General features: G+C 49.4%; 1 protein-coding gene across 2 annotated transcripts in view; it reads left to right on the top strand.

Moving 5' to 3' along the window:
- The window catches only part of CSMD2 (CUB and Sushi multiple domains 2), a 555,419-nt gene that overhangs the window by 277,098 nt on the left and 257,244 nt on the right, over positions 1–21,077 (top strand). Inside the window, exons 7-10 of one of the 2 annotated variants that reach the window (XM_028512433.2) lie at positions 1,254–1,331; positions 6,510–6,597; positions 7,253–7,377; positions 16,882–17,003. In XM_028512433.2, coding sequence (XP_028368234.1) covers positions 1,254–1,331; positions 6,510–6,597; positions 7,253–7,377; positions 16,882–17,003 — 413 coding nt within the window. Of the gene's footprint in view, positions 1–1,253; positions 1,332–6,509; positions 6,598–6,719; positions 7,378–16,881; positions 17,004–21,077 lie in introns of those variants that run through there. The other variant, XM_036025734.1, reaches the window with a different exon arrangement.

Here is a 21,077-nt window from a genome sequence, read left to right as displayed (position 1 = left end):
TGTAATACGGTCTGACTTATGCTTTGAAAGGATCCCTTTGGCTCTTGCGTCGAGCACAGATTATAACAGGGGCAAGGAGGGAAGATGGGAGGCCATGGCCACAAAGTAGAGGAGCAGTGCAGAGCTGGACCGGGGTGATGGACATGGACATTGCATTTGGATATATTGGAAGGATTTGCTGACGCAGCATGTGTGGGCCAGAGGGAAGATAGCAGTCAAGGATGCTGCTGCAGACAAAGAACTTGGAAGGCACTCAGCCCAAGGCCTGGCACATGGGAAGTGCCTGGTCACAGGTGTTGCTACCACACCTGGGTACCGGTGTGAGAGGGGCTGAAGCACCCTGCAGGGGCCAGCTGTGAGATGCCACAGGGGTCCGGGACTGGAGAGATTCCCCAAACCAAATAACCAGAGACAAGATGAAGCCCTTGGAGTAGCCCAGCGGAGTGTTCTGGGGAACTGGGGTAGTCAGACAAAAGAAGGTTGATGGATTCAGAGGAATGGCCTTCAGAATTTCAGAGTTCTGGCTCTGGTGCCCTTGCTGTGTTATTTGACAAAGTCCTAGAGAGCTATAGACTGGACCCAGTGATTGAATCAAAACCCAGTTCAGTCCATCAGGCCCCCATTGAGCCAGACACCATCCCCCAAAGGCCTCCAGGACTCAGCTTCTCCTGCTCACAATAGGTCGGCTGGTGTTGGCTGCGCTGATTAGCTCCACAGGTTCCTTATCTCCCTGGGGCCAACCGTGTCTTCTCCCAACAACTGCAGAGATGCAAGGGGGCAAGTCTACTCTGACCAGCACTTTTAAAGCACTGGGGCATGTGCAAGCCCTCCGAGATTCCAATGCCCAAACCCAAAGTCAGGGGTGAGGAAACAGATTCCACCTCTTTAATGGGAAGGAGTACCGTCAGCTTGCAGGGGGTGTGGGTTCGGGAATGGCGACAGTTCGGGGCCAGAATCCCATCTCGCACACCTGCTCAGGGCTGCAGACTGAATCTGCAGGTGACCAGAAAGCCAGGGCCTCGCATGTGGATGGGAGATCACCTGTCTGCCTCCCCAAGAGGATCAGCCTCTTTCTGAATGTCTGAGAGACTGCTGCACTTGAATGCCACCCTTGGTATACCCTCACCCAGAGGGGCTGCTGGTGTTCGCCCATCATGGAATGTCCCAAGCCAAGACGGGGAGCAATCTAAAGGGACCCTACCTGCAGTCACAGACAATAGCTTGAAACTTTTTCCCTCTTACTTCCTTTCTAGTCAAGAAGCAGATTGAGTTGAAGTCTCGAGGTGTGAAGCTGATGCCCAGCAAAGATAACAACCAGAAGACATCTGTGTGTAAGTGTCCGCCTGCTGGCCCGCCCGCCAGGCCTCTTGCTTAAGGTCACACCTGCCGGCGCTGTGACCATAGGGGGGAGCCAGATGATACTGGAATGAGTTCCCGTCAATCCTGCCCCCCTCTATCCCGGGCTCTGAGCAGGACGCACTGACCTAGTGGCCAGTGAGCAGCCCAAGGGCCTGTCCTTGGCCTTCGCCAACTCCCCTTCCTCCCATTTCCCTCCTTTCTCCTTTTCCCCCTCACTTCCCATTCTAACTACAGTCCAGGGAGTCATTACTGCTCCATTTCTCTCTTTATTTTTCCTTTTGAATCACTTCCACCTGCTAAGACAGTCCTTGTTCTGGCTCCTCCTCTGGGAGTCGGTAACCTCCACTGGGATCTCAGAGGCTGCAGGGCCCCGATTCCAGCCCCCCAGGCGAGATTGGGGAGGGGAGAGAGGGCACCGCCGAGTGACCCGCACCAGGGTCGCTGGACCTGGCTGGGCGAACATGGACTAGAGGGTGCGGGTCCTGCCTCTCGAGCCAGTGGGGCAGTGCTGGGCTCTCTGCGTGGGCACGGGGGTGATTGTGTTTATGGAACATATTCCTGCTATTGGTGTCTGACAGGTGTAGAGGGGGACAGCCAGGGCTTAGGGGAGCGGGCTGGAATATCACAGAAACAGCTGGTTGGAACCTGTGCTGGGGCTTCTGGGCTGGGGCACAGGAAGGGGCTGGGGAAGGTTCTGGGCCACCCTGGAAGGCTGGTCTTGAAAGCAGAGGAGATTTTTTTTCCAAGAATCTCTCTGTTTTCACTCTGGAGGTGAGTGTGGGGCACCGTCCTCAGTTCCAAATGACTGGCCTTCCGGTTACTATTCCCTCCCTTTCCTTCCTTTGCCCTCCGCGTCTCCCATCGTTCAGTCTCTCCCTCCACGTTCCCCTCCCTCCTGCTTCCTCCCCTTCTCTGCTTCCCCTCTTTCTCTGTGTCTCTCCTCCCTCCTGACCCTTTCCTTTCATCTCACCTCCACGTGCTCACTTCTCTTGAGGTGCTGGGAGCATTTCCCAAGAGAGACAGAGCCCCCACCGGTGGTTCCAGAGCCCTGTGCTGTGTGTGGCGGGAGCGGGGCTGGGGGAGAGGCAGTTCGGTCCTGAAACCCCAACAGAACTGAGCCTGGGTGTGGGATTGTCTCTGGTCTTTCAAGTCCTCCAGTCATTGCACCCCGGGGCAGGGGGCAGGGGGCAGGGGCTGGATGGCAGAGGGCAGCCAGGAGGCCCCACGTCTGTGCCTGACTAGGGGCCAGGAGAAGAAGCAGGAGCAAGGAGAGCTGAAGGTTAGGCCAGGAGCCTGCGGAGAAGGCTGGAACCGACCCACGGGCCTGGCCCTCACAGGCCCGCCCTTTCTGTAGCCACAGCAGACCAGAGGAACGGAGGCAGGCACGGTCTCACTTCAGAGCTGGCCCTGGGGCCAGTCACAGGCAAACATTAGGGAAACAGTCCCGATCTGGGAGGGCAAGTTTTTTATCCCAGGGTGTCTTCAGGTAAACTGCGTCACCCCAGGCACTGATATCTCAGTTTCCACATCTGTAAAATGGGGATACAAGACCGTACCCCCTCTTCCCTCCAAGGATGCTATTGAATCTAAGAGGGGCCTTCCTGGCCTACGACTTCAGGAGGCCCGTGAACTGGCTAAAAGTTACACGTGGTGCTGTGGGCACATCCTGTGTGCCGGAGGGCCCGTGGTTGTCATTAGCTACTCAGAGCTGCCCAGAACTCCCTTAGAAAGATGAATAAGCCTTATTCTAATGAAACAATGCAAAAATTCTTTGAAAAAGATGTATCTCTATAACAAGGTCCTACTCTTTATTCTGAGATTTTCTCCAAGAGGGTTGAGTGTGTGACACAAGCCACCTCTGAGGCAGGTGACCAGATGTCCGCAGGTGTCTGGCCCTTGTGTTCTGCCCAGTTCCCTGTCGACAGATGTCCTGACCTTCAGAGGAGGGGAGCCCCACACTCACGTACCCTAAACCCCACTCATATACTCATCAGACAGCCCATGAGTACCAGGGAGCCCCTGCCACCGATAGGTTCTGACCACCCACGTGTTCCTGCCTCCCTCCACTTCGGGTAGAAGGCATTGCCTTTCCGAGCATGTTTCAGCTTCTTCCTCATCATAAGGGTCCTTCTAGGGTAGGGGGTGAGGTTCACCTTCCCTTCTCTTTCTTCCCTCTGCAGCCAATAGCAAATGAACGCTGCAAACATACGCAGCTTGTTTTGATGAGGCAGGGGAGGTTGGAATTAAAGAGAGAGAGGGGAAAAGCCTTGTACCTCCATAATTCAAGCAGTTAACTGCTCCCTGCAACTTAAGTTTTCTTGTTGCCTGAGCAGCCTGTCAGTGCACACGGGGCTACTATCATCTGCTTGGTCCTCCCAGCAAGACAGGGCACCATTCAGGTGTGAGCGGCTCACTGCTGGGCTCATAGCCTCCCAGGTGGGGTCTGGGCCTTAGGTCGGGCTGACTGATTGAAGGGAGGCAGCTGGTTTGCTCTGTAGGTCAGGAGCCATGCTTTGGTAGGTGGGCTATGCCGTGTTCTCTTCATTCTGGTCCAGGAACATCTTCATCTGTTAGCCTTCTGCTCTGTCTGCTTACTGGGTGGTATCAATACTCAATCAGACGGCAAGAAAAGGAGGCAGGACACTGCTACCAGATGGTTGTGTGGTTCCCACGTGGTGGTCGGCAAGGACTTTGGGATGGGTGCAATTGGTGCGCAGGGTTGAGTAGGCAGGGCCTAAAGAAGGTGGGAGCTCAGCTGAGAAGTCCTCAGAAGAGATGGACCACGTTAGGTTGGCTGCCCACCAGATGAACCACAAGTACAGGTCAGGACTGACCTCCTCATCTTCTTAGAACAGAGCCTTCTCTCTCCTTCCCACCCCCTTGGGGATCCTGGAGGCCTTAGTTATCTCCTTCCTGGTGCTTGCAAAATAGAGAGGCTCCAGGAGGCAGGAGGTTGCTCTCTGCTTTTGCAGATGGCACTTGCATCTTATCACCCCAGCCTGGAAGGTTCTGGACTGGTGAGAATGGGAATGTCGCTCAGTTTTGGAAGTAGAGGCTTGGCAAGTAAGGGGAGGTGAGAAGGGAATAAGATTCCAGTGGTAGTGACTGGATTTAACCTGCTGATGTGGAACATTCGAGAAAGGAAGGCTGCCAAGAAGCTTTGTGCTCATTGCCACACAGCCCAGAGGATCCGAGGCGCCTGGCTTGAGCGTGTAGTCTGCCCAAACCCCCGGGTCTCTTGGCCATCCACACCCTGAGGCACCTGGAGATTTGAAGGGGGTCTACACCAGGCTTCTAGCTGGAAATGAGCTTCAGACTCAGTGAGTCTAAAATGCAACTGTCACAGGTCTCTTGGCCGGGAAGTCCCCTGCTCCCTGTCCCCACTCACTAGTCTTCCATGAGCCCAGGCGATTCTTGGCCACGTCCGTTCTCACTACTTTATGACTGTTCCTGCTGCCAGGCTCTTGTTGTCCTTTACCTGGGCAGTCACAAAACTTCCTAACTCATCGCACAGGAACTGGCTACCCCGTGAGCTGCCAGATCTTCCCCCGACTCAGGACTCTTCAGTGGCCCCCCATCATTTTCAGGATCAGACCGGAACTCCTTAACGTCTGACCTCTTAAATCTCACCTTTCACCTGTTCATGTCGGTCGTCACCCTCCCTCCTATTCCAGTCGCACTGGGGAACCCCAGTTCTGCCATCATGTTTGGACCTCACTCCCCAGGCCTGTCTGTCTGCCTGAACGCCATTCCTCTATCACTTTGTACCCCAGTCCTACTCTCTCCAAAGGTCCGTGTCCAATGCCATCTCCTCCAGGCAGTCTTCCGTGCTTCTCTCAGCAATAGGAGACGGGTCCTCCCTCCTAGTCTCCCTATGGCTGTACCTTTCATCAGTTCCCCATGTGGTTTCAGGGTTAGTGTCCGTGTTCTGTGCCTTCACTCGACTGGGATCTCCTTGAGGACAGAGGTCATATACGACATCTGACATTGACATTTCTGATGGTGTATAAAATAGGGTCGTGTACACAGCAAGTGCTCAATTAATGCCTTTTGTGTACTCAAATGGGTGAGTAGGTGAGTGAGTGAGTAAGTACATGATGGAGCATGTTGCTCCTATTGTGGGACATTAAGGGGGTGGGACAGAAATGGGCCAACTCAGGGAACGTTGTTCCAGACTTCCTGTCATCCCTGGTTTCAAGGGCAGTATGGGGACTGTGGGGCTGTCTGCCTGGCCCCAGCTCCTGGTCATCCCCAAAGCCAAGAATCCAGAGGTGTGAGGGGGTCCCAGCCTCATGCATATCAGCACCTCAGGAACAGTGACCTGGGCAGGGATGGGGGTGGGGCAGAGGGTTTGCACTGTCCCCACTGGAAACAGGAGAAAACGAACTCTGTGTGTGTCCGCCGCCCCCAATCAAGCATCTCCTTTAGTCCAGGTGACTGTGCACGTGGTTTTTGTAAACAGGACTCTGGTGTTGGCAGGTGTGAGAGCATCACACCACTGGCCAGGACCCCCGCAGGGGCCATCTCTGCTCGCGCCCTGGGCAGGAGGCACTGGGTGGCAGGGGTGGGTGTGCTCTGGTTGCTGCTCACTCTGGCTTGAAGAGGTTTCTCAGCAGAAATATCTGTGTTTGAGCTCAAGTCCCTGCTTTGAACTTCAGACTACTGCTTTCTCTTACATTCTCTACCGTTTCTGATCACGCATCCACCTTTTATTTAACTTTCTTTGAGTCATTTCTCCATTTGGGGCTGAGGTTGGGCAGGGGAGGGGGGCTCATCTCATCTAGAGTTGCCACCCCCGGATCCGAAGCTCAGGGTGGGGAGGTCACTGGGGGCTGCGGACCGTCCACCTCTGGCCACTGGTGTGGGACAAGGGAACGGGGTGGTTGCTGGTTTGGGGTGCCTGCCTCTGGACCTCCATGCTCTTGATGAATTTCACTTGGATTTTGCTCACAAAGGAATTTGTCAACAGCAGCTCCCCACCTTGCACACTCAGGAAACCCCCGCCCAGTGGACCCCAGCAACCTCACGCAGCCCCACCGGAACAGGGCCTCATTCCGTCTCTGTGTCCACCTACCCCCCACAAGACACTGCCCCGGCCGGTGCCTTCCCGTGGTTATCCATCTCTGTATGTGCTGTTTTTTGCCTTGTAGTAACTCAGATTGGTGTGTCCCAAGGGCATAATATGTGTCCAGACCCTGGCATCCCCGAAAGGGGCAAAAGACTAGGCTCGGATTTCAGGTAAGATCTGTTTGGGAACTTTCTGCTCGCAAGAAGGGTGGGGCAGACAGTGGGGGTGGGGAAGAGCGGGCTGGCTGGCCTTCCTGGAGGTGGAGCACAGAGGATGGCGTGGCTACAGGAACAGACACTTTCTGGAGAAGAGCTGTACCTATGACAGCCTTTCCTGCTGCAGTTTGGGGATACTGCCACGACTCGAGGGCAAGGGGAGAGCTGTAGACTGCCAGCATCACCCCACAGACCTGCACCTAGGGTACAGAGGACTGCTGTCATCAGTAGTGACATGCCAGCAGGCAGCTCATGTCTCTGATAATCTGGGAAACCCTAGGGCCCTAAGATGGTGCATTTTGCAAAGTTTCTATCAAGGCATCTCCTTGTAGTTCTCCATTTTTATTAGTCTTGTGTATCATCCACCCCCTCTCAGCTGTTCCCATGGATACTTAGAAGATAGCTGTTTTGCTCATAGTCCTACCTTTTAACCTAACCCCCAAACCATTCAATGGTCAAGAAATGGAGATGTTTAAGTGATACAGTTGTAGTAATTAAGGGCCAGAGGAGAAGTCAGGTTGGTATGATACTTCTTCATGGAGCCAGGAAGCACTCGGGGTGGGCCTGGAAGGCCCAGGGATTGACCTCACAGGCTTACCTTGTCTCCCAGGTTAGGATCCAGCGTCCAGTTCACCTGCAACGAGGGCTATGACCTGCAAGGATCCAAGCGGATCACCTGCATGAAAGTGAGCGACATGTTTGCGGCCTGGAGCGACCACAGGCCCGTCTGCCGAGGTGAGGGTGCCCTGGGAAAGGGGGGTGCTGGCCAGAAAGCTGGGCTGGGCGTGGAAGACAGAGCCCGGCTCCTAGCCCCTGAGGTTGGGGCTCTCATCCAGACCTGTTGGCGCTACCCTCACTGCTCCCCAGGCCTCAGATGCTGCATTCATTTACTCACTCACACTTATTTAGCACCTCTCTGTGTCAGGGTCTCCACTAGGGTGAGGAGATCCAGAAATGGGGAAGAGAACATAGGCCCTGCCCCGCACGGGCCTTTCAGTCTACGGGAGCCACAGATGGAGCAGGTGTCTAGCTCACTGCACAGGTGTTACGCCTACACCGAGATAGGAAGGGGAGTCATCCTTATAATTCACCTTTGATCCCTCCCTTATAATACATATGCATCCCGAACCCTGAATCTCAATGCCCTTGTTTCTTTCCCTGTACTCAGCAACAAATAGACCCGCGCCTCTGAAGATGCTCCCTGCTGAGCAGAAGTATGTGGACCATGGTCTCAAAAGCTCCTCTGTTCTAACTCTGTGCCTGGGCATCTTGTTCCCAAGGGCCATGCCACTCATGTTCCCAGATAACACGTGCACTGAGGTTGAGCTGGCTGAGCCCCCACCCCAAATAATCTTAAAGTAGCAGACCTGAGAGCATTCCATCGTGAGGACAGACAGCAGTGCTCCCACGGTAGGGAAGCCCCTGGCCCCACCCCGCAGGGCACCACGAGACAGCTTTCCATTCCCTGCACTCTGTGTGCATCTCTCCTCTTCGTCTGTGTGTGTCCATGACCGGGACTCAGTCTCGGTGCAAGAGTAAACATGGGCTCCGGAGTTTGTAAACAAAGCCAATGGTAGCTCTTTTGAGCTCCCATTTGGAAGGTACATTCTGGATTCTTCTGGTTTAAGAAGGAGAATCAGATGCTTGTTTGCCTCTCTGCAGGCACATGCATCTCAGTGAACTGCATGCAGAGAAAAGATCCAGGAAAAAGAACTCCGATCGTGGCCACACGGAGGAAGGGACGAGGTCAGAGCTGAGACCCACTCCCTTTTTTCAGTGTGCTGATCAGTAATCTGGAAGAGGTTCCTGAGCAGTTTTCAAATGAGCCTTAGATTCATTCATTCTCACTTAACTTTGAGGTGGCCATGATCCACAATTAATAATGTACTTTGAGTCCCCATTAATTTTAGCTATTTTATTTCAAAGGTTCCACTTAGCTAATATTTTTAAAAATCAAACAAAAGAAGAGTCCTTGGGTAGAACTCTTAGCTTTGCCACCAGCTGGCTATGGGCAATTTGGTAAATCGCCACTTCCCCTTGGGCTTATTTTTCTTACCTGTACAGGTATAAGGGTGCCTATCTACCCTATTTTGTGTTAATGTGAAGGCCAAATGGAGTTGTGGATATGGTAACACTTCACACATTGGAAAGTGCTAGACAAGAAAACAAATATTCTCCAGCTAGATTATAAACTATGTAGGACAAGGACTTCTGTTTTGTTCACAAAACATGGCCTGACACTTAGTAGGTGTTCAGCATTGTGTCTTGAATGGATGATTGAATGAATGAATGGTTCAGTAGCATGCCCCTCCTATGCCAGGAAGCCACAAACCAGCTGTGTGGAGAGGCATAGAATTCTCAAATCTGAAGACTAAGGGGCCTGTACCAACCTGTCGTTTTCAAATTCCTTTTGAGGAGCCAGAAAAATGATACCTGTAGGCAGTGGTAAGATCTGATCTCTCACCACGATCTTTTCATTCCTGGAAGGAAGGTGGTTCTGTCAGTAGCGGTGACTGCTTACATGAACTTGCCCAGGCTGGGGAGGGGCTGCTGTTTCAGAAGGAAGTTCACAATTGAGGACTATGCTCATCTTTTCCTCCAGACGTGCTGTGTGCCCCATGGAAGCCCCCCCAACAGTGATTTCAACCCAGTGGACTCTGAATTCCCCGCCACGCTGTTAACTAAGCATTGGGCTAAGCTTTTTCACATCCATCCTCATTTCATCCTCAGCCTAATCCTTATGGGAAGCTGGAGAAAATCATGGAAAACAGAGCCAAGCAGAACTGGGTTCGAATACAACCATCACCACTTTGTAGTTGTTCTTGGGCCAACTCTCTGAAGCTCTCCTGCCCTGCTAAAAGGCAGATTATGGAGCATTACTCTGTGACCTTACGTCAAGGACTCGATGAGGTAGTGGGCCTGAAAGCACTCGTTTAGAACCATCCCAGTGTGTCTGTGAGGCCTTCGTGCACACACGCGTGGTGGGAACTACTCAGCACTGCCGGGATGTCGCTCCCTCAGGCCTGGGAGCCCACCACAGCCTCTAGCGGCCACAGGTTCTTGTCAAAGCCTGTCCCTCGCTGCGCGCTCCGTCACTGCAGCTGCACAGTTTGGGAGGCACGCGGGCTTTGATCTAGATCACAACTGGTCCCCTCCTCGTTTGCTGGCCCTGGGCAGGTTCCTTCATCTCTTTTTAGCCACAGGCCCTCATTGTGAGCTGGGAAAACAAAACCTCCCCTGCTCAGTGATTGTAAATTTAAATAAGTCCCTGCGCAGGCAGCTACCGAGCAGCCCATCACCGACTGCTGTGGAGAGGGGCTTCTCAGCACAGACGGGCTCACCTTCCTGCCACTCCCCCTCCCTCTCTCTCTCCCATAGGTCAGTGGGAGGGAGGAAGAGAGAAGGCACAGGCTCCTGGGTCTGCACTTGGACCATCTGTCCCGGACAACCGTGAAGGCCAGGGGCTGAGACATATATATTTGATTCAAGGATCCTTTTATTTGGGCAGTGTTGAAGGCTTTCCTTTTAAAATCCCTTGCTTTGAGTTAAAGCGGACCTCACTTTAAAAATAAAAAGGGACAAAACTCTTTGAATTCCAGGACAGCTCCCCTAATAAGCAGGTGACCGAAAGATCACGTTCTGAAAAGCATTCATCGCCACACACATAGTGGTCTTATTTTTCCTCTAATGCACTTAAATTATGATTTGATTTTCAATATTCATTTCTCCACACAGTTAATTACACTAAAACATGAGGCCTGGCAAATAATAGGCTCTCCACAAATGCTTCCAGACGACCTGAATGAGTCAGTGATTGGAATGGATCAGCACTGTGGCACTGTGCCCTCATTTTGGGATCCGAAACCAGGGCCTTTCACGGGCCTTTCTTTTGTTTCCCTTCCGCTCGAAGAAATCGGCCTCTCATTTGACTCCCAGAAAATTCTGATCATCCGAAGGGGCTCGAGGCAACTGAAACACTGTTCTACGAATTCTATTCAGCCCCAGGTAGAGGCAGAACAGTGAAATATAGGGCCTGTAGGACTTACTGTGTATGTGGAGCCTGATAGTTTAAAATAAGCTTTCACAGAAGCCCAACACATAAAAGAGATGCGAGTGGAAGGTCTCTCCCTGAAGTAGGGGCAGGGGGCTTGGGGTTGCCCCCCCCACCCTCTCTGCAGCCCTGAGCCACCCCTGAGGAGCCCCTGAGGCTCCAGGGAACACTGTGTATAAACCACTGATAGAATAAGAGGACCAAAGTGACAACCAGGAAACCTGGTTTCCTGTGACCACAGATTGGGGTTGACAGAGAATGGGGACTGAGTACCAGCCCCGGTGAGATACTCACAGTTACTGAGTCACAGAATAGATAATCAACAGCACATTGATTTTATTCCTTTGTGGAGAAACCCACTATTTCCTACATAAATATATATGTATATGTGCATATATGCATATTTATATGAGGCCTGTCCAGAAAAAGCCCAGCCATTATTAATATAATGAGAATGATTTGCTTGACATCGGTGTAACCTGGCAGCCAAGGAGAGTGGACTGGAATGCGCATGCGTGAACAATGATGACTTCACTGTTCTAGTCAGGGAGGCAGCAGATGGCATTGACTGAGCATGTGTACTGTGTGGCCGTCACATTAAAAATGACTGAGTGAGTAGAGCAACCAATTTGCATCAAATTTTGCATGAAGCTTGGACATTCCTCCAGCAAAGCTATTCGAATGACTCAGAAGGCCACAGCTATGGGCAGCTTGTGATTGGCAGCTTCATCACAACACACCTGCTCATGCATCATATCTCATGTAGAATATTTTAGCAAAACATCAAATCACCCAGATGACTCAGCCCCACCTACAGCCCAGATTTGACTACCTGCAACTTCTGGCTTTTCCCAAGATTAAAATCACCTTTGAAAGGAAAGAGATTTCAGACCTTCAATGAGATTCAGGAAAATACAATGAGACAGGTGATGGCAATTGAGAGGACTGTGTGAGGTCCCAAGGTGCCTACTTTGAAGGGGACTGAGGTGTCATTGTCATATGTACAATGTTTCTTGTATCCCCTTCAATAAATGTCTCTATTTGTCATAGTACATGGCTGGATACATTCTCTACGGGCCTCATATATCTGTTTAGAATAAAGGCCTTTTTCGTGGCCAGAACACCAGACTCAGGACTCAGAAACCTAAGTTCAAGTTCCAACCTTGCTATTAACATACCATTATAGCACAGGAAAAATTACTGAAGTGTTCAGAATCTTCTCCCTCCTCATAAAGTGGGAGTGAAATGTGGAGAATATGGCACAAACCAGCAAAATTAAAGGCCATGACAAATTACAGGTGACTGTCCTCCTTGGCAGACTTCACTGGATCCGCTTCCTGGGCCTGCTCCTTGTACACTGATGTTCAGAGTTTTGTCTCATCCTCTCCTCTCCTCCCCTCCCCTCCCCTCTCCTCTCTTCTCCTCTCCCCTCCTCTGCAGTCATCCTCTTATGTGACCCACTGACTGTGCTAGAGTACACACCCCACTCCCTAGTCCCTTACCTACATATATATATAGATACTTACGATACAGCTCACATTTATTGAGCTGCTTTATACTTGTATAAAGCATCACACTAGGCATTTTTCATAAGTTCTTTATGAAGAAAGTGGCATTATCCATATTTTACATTTATCTCAGGCGTGCTATGGCCAGCCAACCTGCCTAAGGGTGCAGAGCTGACCGGCTGAGCTGGAATTCAAACCCTGACTCCAAAGGCTCTACCATACCCTTCTCGGAAATTGCTCCCGCACGTCCTTCAGAGTCAGTATACTCGATGGAACCGCGTAGAACAGCTCTCCCCCACTTTCTTGTAACTTTTATTTTGATGTAAAATTGTAAACTTGCAGACACTTTGCAGGCAGTGTGCAAAGAACTCCTGTATACTTTGTGCCCAGATCTAAACAACTACTTTTAAGGAGTTAAGAGCCAAGTAGGAAGCTGAGAAGGGTCCGTTAGAGAGGTAGGAGGAGAGCCAAGAGGCATCGCAGTGACCGAAGAATGCGAGTTTCACCAAGAGAGAAGGGTCAGTGGGGTCAGATCCTCCAGAGAGGTCAGCTGGGTGGCTCAACTGAGTGGCAAGTGGTTGAAGTTTTCCTTCTAAGGAATTGTCGAGGAAACTGGACAAAGACAAGGGAAAGGACTAATTTGGGCCAAAGCTTCGATTACAATGGCAAATGGTGAACCTGTGGTGGTGCCATGGTCTCCAGGCAGCACCTTGGCATCCAGGACTAAGAGTAGAGAAGGCAGATGGTAGAATTAATCAAAGGCAGATCTGAGAGCACTGAGGGAGCCATTAGCAAGGGTGCTGAGGTCCAGACGAGTAAAATAAGAAGGGTCGACGGAGCACTGACAGAGGAGGAGACCTGAGGGAGTCAGGAGGCTGGAGGGGCCTGTGATTTAGGAGAGCAAGCATATCAAGATCCAGTCGTCTGCTGGGGGCACAGGTGGCAGGGGAAAGAATGGGATGATGGAGCTTAAGATCTCACAGAGGGACTGCCATGGGGTCCAGAACAGCAAATCCAGGGTACGGCCAAGGACACGGTCAGCTTTGGGCAGGGGCACCAGAGCTCCTGGGGAGCGAGGCCAGGCTCCAAAAGGCGAAGGAACTGGAGGGAAGAAGAGGAGCGTGTAAGCAGACAGGATTGTGGAACGGGGGATGAGAGACAGCGTGTGCCTGCCAGACGTCACCTGTTCCATTCACAAAGACTGAAGCAAGGTCGCCAGCTGACAGTGAGGGAGGGGAGGGGAGGGCAAGAGTTCCGAGGGGCGTGTAGGAGGCATGGACGGATCTTTGTGCGGAGCAGGAGAATGAGCTGAACGGTTGCTGGGCAATATCTAGGATGTTTTCTGAGGTGAGTAATCGGGAATGTACAGCAATATCAGTCTCTTTCACTCATGTGATTTTCTTCTCCAGAAAAGCTTAACTATATGAGGCTAAGTCTAGAGAATGTAGATGGAGAGGTTCATTCACTGCGGATGTCTTCCAGGCGACTGATTAAAAGAAAAGCGAGCAAGGGGCTTGGGTGGATTTGCAAGAAAATGATCATGGGTGGACCTTGGGCTCTAAGTTGGGTAGGGACAGAAGGGCAAACAGAGTAGAGAGAAAATGTTGGTGCCGGTGGAATGAGCCCTAGATGAAGGCCAATGGGGAGTTCCTCCAGGGGTTCAGCAAATGTCTGTGGGCACCACACAGCAGGGTGGGAGAAAGCTCTGCTCCAGAGGGCTGCAGAGGAAGCAGTGGACTGGGGAGGGGAGACAGGCTTCCATCCACACGGGAGTTGGAGCAGGACGTGGTGAAAGACGTTGCACATGCGAGTCAGGTTTGTTTGCCTTGGAACTGGTGGTGGGGGCGTGGCTCCAGAAGACCAAGACAAGGATGCGGAGGCAGGTCAGCAGTAGGAGCGGCACGGGAGGGCAATGAGGAACAGTGTTCGAATCAGATTGGGGGTGGGAGATAGAAGGCCAAAGGCATTTGTATCTGAAGCAATTTCCTTGTTGGTGCCAAGTCGTTTCAGCGCCAGCACTGGCTGTGGGTCCAGATGCTGTCCCCCTGTGGTCCCTGGAATACTGATCCTGTTACATAGGGTGGTGATGTCCAGAGGAGGAGGGGGAGTAGCTGCAGAGCTTTAGCAGGAGAGGTCCCGGGGAAGTCTCCTGACAGCTATCCAGCAGAAAGCTTCATGAGAAAAGGCAAAAGGAGAAACATAAGCATGTGTTTATTTGTGTATTCAGAACTTGTCTGAGCATCTACGGTTTTGCCAGCCCATGTGGGGTGCAGCCGTGGACTGTCCATCTGCTGGCGGGCTCCCAGGGGCTGGCTGTTCAGGGGGAAGTCTGTCTGTCCACGGACCCCTGACCTTACCGAGGCAGCAGAGGGAAAAAGGAGCTGATGCTCCATTCAGAACCTGTTTCAAGGTGCTCCATGCTAAATATCTGCAGATTGTAATATTTTAATTAATTCCTTCTAAGCTCTTAAAGTGGTAAATGCCTTTTTGACCTACTCCCTCTAATTACCTTCAGCATATCTCAACAGATTGCAAATACCATCTAATTTTTGGAAACAAGCACAGGATAAATTGAGCCTAAAGCTGAGGGCTTTTAAAGCAGCACAGCCTGGCTCTCCAGGCGAGGGGTAAGATGATGCTGGTGGAGGTTTGCAAGGGTTCCCTGCAGGGCTAGGGTTCCAAATCCACGGGTCCTCCTTGCGGAGGCGGGCTGAGATCCTGGCCTTGCTTTTGATGATCTTAGTCTCACTTGTTTAGTGGTGCCGTAGCCTCAAGTGTGGTCACAGGAAGAAAAAATCCCATTTAAAGAGACTTCAGGAAAGTAGAAAAACGCCCTTGGGCCTTGAGAGAAATCTGGGGCCTAGTGAAAGGGAATGAACATGGCATCGGAGTCCAACAGTCTGAGCTCCCCTTTGCCGGCTGCAGGCAGTGCCCCGTGCCCAGGGTGAGCCTTCACACCTGTTACCTCAGGTAACTGCCTCCTCACCGTGCCTCGGGGGGCGATATCATGGCCCCCTTTTACAGGTGAACAACAGAATCAGAGAGCTTTTCTGACTTATCCCAGCTTAAACAAGCTGCAAGTCCATATAAAACCCAGAAGACTAAGTTGGTAAACCCCACCGCCTGCACTCTCCTCACCCTGGCCGCTGCCTTCAGGCCCAGTTGCATCAAGCACAACCTGTGAATCGAAGTGTTTCTCAGCGGAGAATCACAGAAGCAATTGGGCGCACACAAGGGGAGCAGAGGAGAGGGCTCCCTTAGGGCTCTGTTCAGACTTGCTTCACTCGATGTTGGAGCTCAGGGTGCAGGGGAAGATCCTTTCAGTGCAGCTGGGCGAGCCACCAGGAATGTCCTCAATGAAGGGGATGAGCTAGAATAGAAGGGGCAAATCTGACCCCCCGGCTTCTGGACAGTAACCCCCAGACGGCACTGGCTCTGCCTGATTCCATTCTAGTACCTGTTTCCTCCACCTGCTCCTGGCCCTTCAGGGAGGAGGGGCTATGTCTTGGACGTTTTTTTTCCTCCCTGCTCTCTGCCTGGCCTGTGATAGGCCCTCAGTAAACGCTGGAATGAGTGAGTGCAGCAATGAGCGCTTGAAATGAGACGAGATGAATTATGTCCGAGAGCAGCAGACACTGCCTCCCAGCCGCTCACAGGAAGGGTTTATCACGGCCCCACCCCCCACCCCCACCCCGCCGCGGACAGGAGCTCCAGGATACTTCGCCCTGTCAGAGGAAACCAGGCTTGACGCTACTTCCATTTTATATACTTAGGCTCGTTGCGTTGGCTCACTATTTCTTTACTCTTAGGCTCTTTGCCTACAATTAGGATAAATTGCCATGCAGACAGCCACGGAGCAGGCTCTTAGAACTCTTTTTAATAAAATCGCTGAGCGCTAACATTGAAGAATGAAGTGGCAAGAGCTAAAGAACATGTTTTTAAAGAAGGCAAACACCTAGGTACAATGTAGCACCTTAACTGTTATCAATCACTACTTAATCTAATTAGTTTAGAAGCTATTTTAAAGAGCTTAATTAGATTAAGCTGTGATTGATAACACTTTATATCTACTTGAGTAGAGCACTTCTGATTCACCTTGAATCTTTATGCTTCCTGTCAAAAGCCAGTTTGGGGCGTGTGCTGAGTGTGGGGAGGGGATGGGAAGTCCGTGACCGGCGTTGAGATCGCTCGGGTGCCTGATCCTGGGCTGAGCTGGGGGCCGTGGCAGAGGCCTTGGGCACAGACGTTCAAGACCTAATGGGGTGGCCTTGACAAGGACGTCCTGAGAGTCCTGTGCAACAGGGATGCACAGGCAGGTCAGCAGAGCAAGGGGTGGGCAGCTCAGCAGGCCCATAGGTGTCCGGTGCCCATCTAGACTGAGGTCGAGGTGAGGAGTGCTAGGCCACGCCCTCTCGGTGGAGTTGCTGAGCTTCACCATGGAAGTTCATCACTGTGCACAGAGCAGGAGGCCAGGCGGGGCACATGGGCCCTGCCCCTACCCCAGTGCTCCTCCAGACACTGTCACTTCCCCTGGAACCTGCTGAGAACTATGAGGGAAAAAGGCAGAAGGTTACGTCTGGGTTGAGACCACACAGGCTTCAGTCTCTCCTGGGCTGGGGGTGAGAGGTGGGGATGGGAACGGCACCTGGTCTAAACTAAACTTTCACCTTCTCTCCGCAGCCCGCATGTGTGATGCCCACCTTCGGGGCCCCTCGGGCATCATCACTTCCCCCAATTTCCCTATTCAGTACGACAACAACGCACACTGTGTGTGGATCATCACGGCTCTCAACCCCGCCAAGGTAGGGCTCTTGGGGGAAGTGGGGGGGGGGGGGGCCTGTGGGCGGGGCTGCATTGGGGACAGTTGGTCTGCAAGGGTTTCAGACCCAGAGCTTGGTTGTGGTAGCTTGGTACGCAGTTCTTTAAAATTGTTTTCATTAAACATCCAATAGTTAAAAAGCGTATTTGTAAAACATTAAGGTGTAAGAACATCAATACGATAGACACCTGCATAGCTGCTGAGTCAGTTACCTTCATGATGCAAGTCCATCACCAGCTCCTTCCCATCCCCTGTCCCTCAGGTGAGCGCTGCCTTGACCGTGTGCTTAGCATTCGTCTTCTCTTTACAGTTCACACGTAAATGGGGATCCTTAAAAATACATTGCTTAGGAAGCCAACGAGTGAACTCCATATGAATGTTATCGTGCTGTGTATATTCTTAATCAGCTTCACTCAAGGTTATGTCCTAAGATGTATCTGGTATGTGTGTTTGGACTACTATACACCGTTTCACATGTTATTTTCACATTTATTTATTTTTGTGTGTGTGTGTGTGATGTGCCGTTGTTTTTTCATAAATTTTACAAGTATCTTGCCAGGATCTACAGAATGACCTGCTGGAATCTTTACTCTAATGATACCAAAACTGTAGACCAACTGGAGGACGGGTGTGTCTGGAACACTGAGTCTTCCAGTCTGTGAGCATAGTGTGTCTTTCTACTGACTTAGGGCTTTTCTAACGCTTTCAATAAGCTTTTGGATTTTCCCATCACAGATCTTGTACATTTCTTAATACAGTTACTCCTAGATATCTTATATTTGTTGTTCCTCTTATAAAGCATATCTTTTAGAATTTTATTTTCTTACCTATCTCTTGCTGGTGTTTAGAAATGCAGTTATTTTTTATTCTTTGATTTTTGTGTGCAGCGACTCTCTTGTAATAATTTATCTGTGAATTATTTGAAGTGTTCTACATACGACAATCATCTTCCAAAACGGTGGTTTTATTTCTTTCTTCCCAATCCCTATAGCTTCTCTTCATTCTCTCTCTTGCCCCAGTGTTCTAGCTTAATCCTCAAGTATCACATCAAGCCATTGTGATGCTGGTGGGCCCTCTTGTCCTTGTTTGGTGTTAAATAGAACATTTTCCCTTCATCATCATGATGTTTGCTGAAGCTTTCTTTAAGTTTCTTTCTAATTGTAGTTTGTTAAGAACTTTAATTGTGAATACATGCTGAGTTTTATCAAGCACCTTTCTTTATCAATACAAGCATAGGTTTGCTCCTTCATTTTGTGAGTGTGACAAATTACATACATTAGTTGACTTTTCTAATGTTAAACCAACCTCACCTTCCTGGTATAAACCCAAGTTGGTCATTTAGTATTATCATTTTTATACACGCCTAACATGGATTTGCCAGTATTTTACTTAGTCATTTGCTTCTGTTTTGTTAGTGAGGTTGGCCCTTTTTTTCATATTGCCCTTGTCAGATATTTTTGACAAGATATTGCTAAACCTCGTACAAGACGTGGCGAGTGTCACCTCCCTTCACGTTTGTTCTGTGGAGTTGTACCTGAAAGGCTGGAACACCTCTCACTTTGAACATTTTGTGGAACTGTTCAGCGAAACCATGTGGGTCTGCTACTCCTTTGTTGGAAGATTTTAAACTATAGGTGTAATACTTTTATGACTAAAGGATGATTTAGATTACCTGCTTTTTTCTTGAGGCCATTTTATTAGTTTTCAAATTTACTGAGTGTGAAGTTGTACATACTATTTTTATTATATATTTTATTCCCTTTTTCATTTCTTTTTTTAAAGACTTTACTTATTTATTTTTAGAGAGGGAAGGGAGGAGATAGAGAGAGAGAGACAGAAACATCAATGTGCAGTTGCTGGGAGTCATGGCCTGCAACCCAGGCACATGCCCTGACTGGGAATCGAACCTGCGACACTTTGGTTCGCAGCCCGTGCTCAATCCACTGAGCTACGCCAGCCAGGTCATTTCTTAATTTGTATCTTGTTTAGCAAAATGGCCATAGGTTTTACATTTTTCTAGTCTTTGCTAAGAACCAATTTTGATCTTCTTAATACTTCTTTTGATGTATTTATTTCCTATTCCGTCAGTTTATGCTCATCTTTATTTTCTTCTTTCTATTTTATTTGGACTTACGATGTTACTTTTTCTGCCATCTTAATTTCTATGCTTAATTCATTATTTTTCAATCTTATTTAAGCATTTAATGCTATAAGTGCTCCTCTAGGGACTATTATGACTATATTCCCATGGATTTTTATATGTAGTCTATCTGTTATAGTTTAATTCTGAATATTACCCAACTTACATTATTCTCTCATCTTTCAACCACAACTTTAGAAGTATTTTTTTATGTTCGAACAAAGGGTTTCTTTCTAGCTGCCTTTTTGTTATTGGTTCTAAAGCTTGCAGTCTGAGAGCATAGTCTGTATTCAAATCATTTGAAATTTGTTGAGACTTTCTTCTTGGACCAGAAATGGTCATTTTTCACAAATACTGTACATGTGCTTGAAAAAGTAATGTGTATTTTATAGTTTTTATGTTCCATTACATCAAGCTCCAATCTTTCATATCTTCATCGATTTCGTCTTCTTGATCAGTCGACTGCAGAGAAAGGCATATTAAACCCTCCCACTCTGACTGTGGTTCTGTCTATTTTTCCTTGAAGTTCCCTTGATCTTTGCTTTATATATTTTGGGGCTATGTTATTAGAGCATGCGAGTTGAGAATTATATATCTTGCTGGTGAGTTGAAATTTTTCAAAAATAATTAGTAACGACTCTCCTTATCTGTAGTGATGTCTCGACCTTGGAAGTTTTTCCCAGCGTTTACGTCAGCACTCTTTTCATTTTTATTTAATGAGTCTTTTCTTCTTGCTTTCAGCCATTCTGCTCCCCAGTGCTGTGTGCGTGTCCTGTGTGTAGCTGGGCTTTAAAACCCATTCTCACAATCTGTCTTGTGACTAGAAAACTTAGACCATTAAAACTGTGCAATCATTTCTGTTCTTTTAGGGTTACCCTGAAATGCTCATAGGCACACTGAATAAAGTCTAATGTACATAGTGATTTATGTCCCTCCTGAGAAATCAGAGGCCTTAGGACATGTTTGCTCATGAGTCACGATTGCTACTGTTTAGTCAAACCGATTTAGATTTAGTCAAGTCCATTTAGATTTACTGACATACTTACTGCCACTATGTTTACTGTTCCTTCTTCCATATCAGTTCTTCTCTTCGAAACCACCTTCTATCCAAAAATACATGCTTTAAAATTTGTTTTCCTCTTGATGACAGACTTTCTCAGTTTTGCCTTAAAATGTCTGTTTTTCCCTTTCTTCTTGAAAGAACATTGATATTCACGAGGTATCTGATTCTTGGTTGATAATTATGTGCTCTGTGCACACAGAAATATTATTCCATCGTCTTCCAGCTTCCAGTGCTGCTGTCAGGTTACTCTCATTCCTTCGTATGACAGTCTTCTGGCTGCTCTTATGGACTTTCACTTCTCGTTAGTGTTCTGTAGTTTCACGATCGTGTTGGCGTTTCGGTATTTATCCTGCTGGGTTTCATTAAGCTTCTTGAACCTCTGACTTGTGTTGTGCATTCGTTTGAGAAAATGTTTAATCATTATCTTTTTCAACTGTTGCCTCTCCTTCTTCTCTTTCCTGCTTCTGGAAGTCTGGCATGGCGTGTTAATCGTTCCCACTCTGCCCTCCGTGTCTCTCTTAACTCCTGTCGTACCTTCTGTGTTTCACTCTATTTACTCACTCTCTGTTCGGCTGTGTCTAACTTCTGTCAAATGCGTTCACTGAAGATTTGTCTTAATTTCAAGTATTTCCTTTTATAAAGTTCTGCTGGGTCCTTTTTCAAATGTTCCTGACTACGTTGTATAGTGCCTCACTCCTTACTCCTGTTTAGGTCCTTCTCTGGGTCTTTGAATGTATCAGGTATGTTTATTTTGTACATTGTGTCTGTTAAGCCCAGCATCTGAGCCTTCGCGGGTCTGACGTCGTTGTTTGTGGTTTCTCACCCCGTGCCCTCCTATCCGAATGGTGTTTCCC

This window comes from Phyllostomus discolor, chromosome 5, assembly GCF_004126475.2.
Source record: "Phyllostomus discolor isolate MPI-MPIP mPhyDis1 chromosome 5, mPhyDis1.pri.v3, whole genome shotgun sequence".
Classification (NCBI taxonomy): Eukaryota; Metazoa; Chordata; class Mammalia; order Chiroptera; family Phyllostomidae; genus Phyllostomus; species Phyllostomus discolor.
Note: the sequence above shows the minus strand (reverse complement) of the source record. Positions and strands in the feature narration are given on the sequence as shown.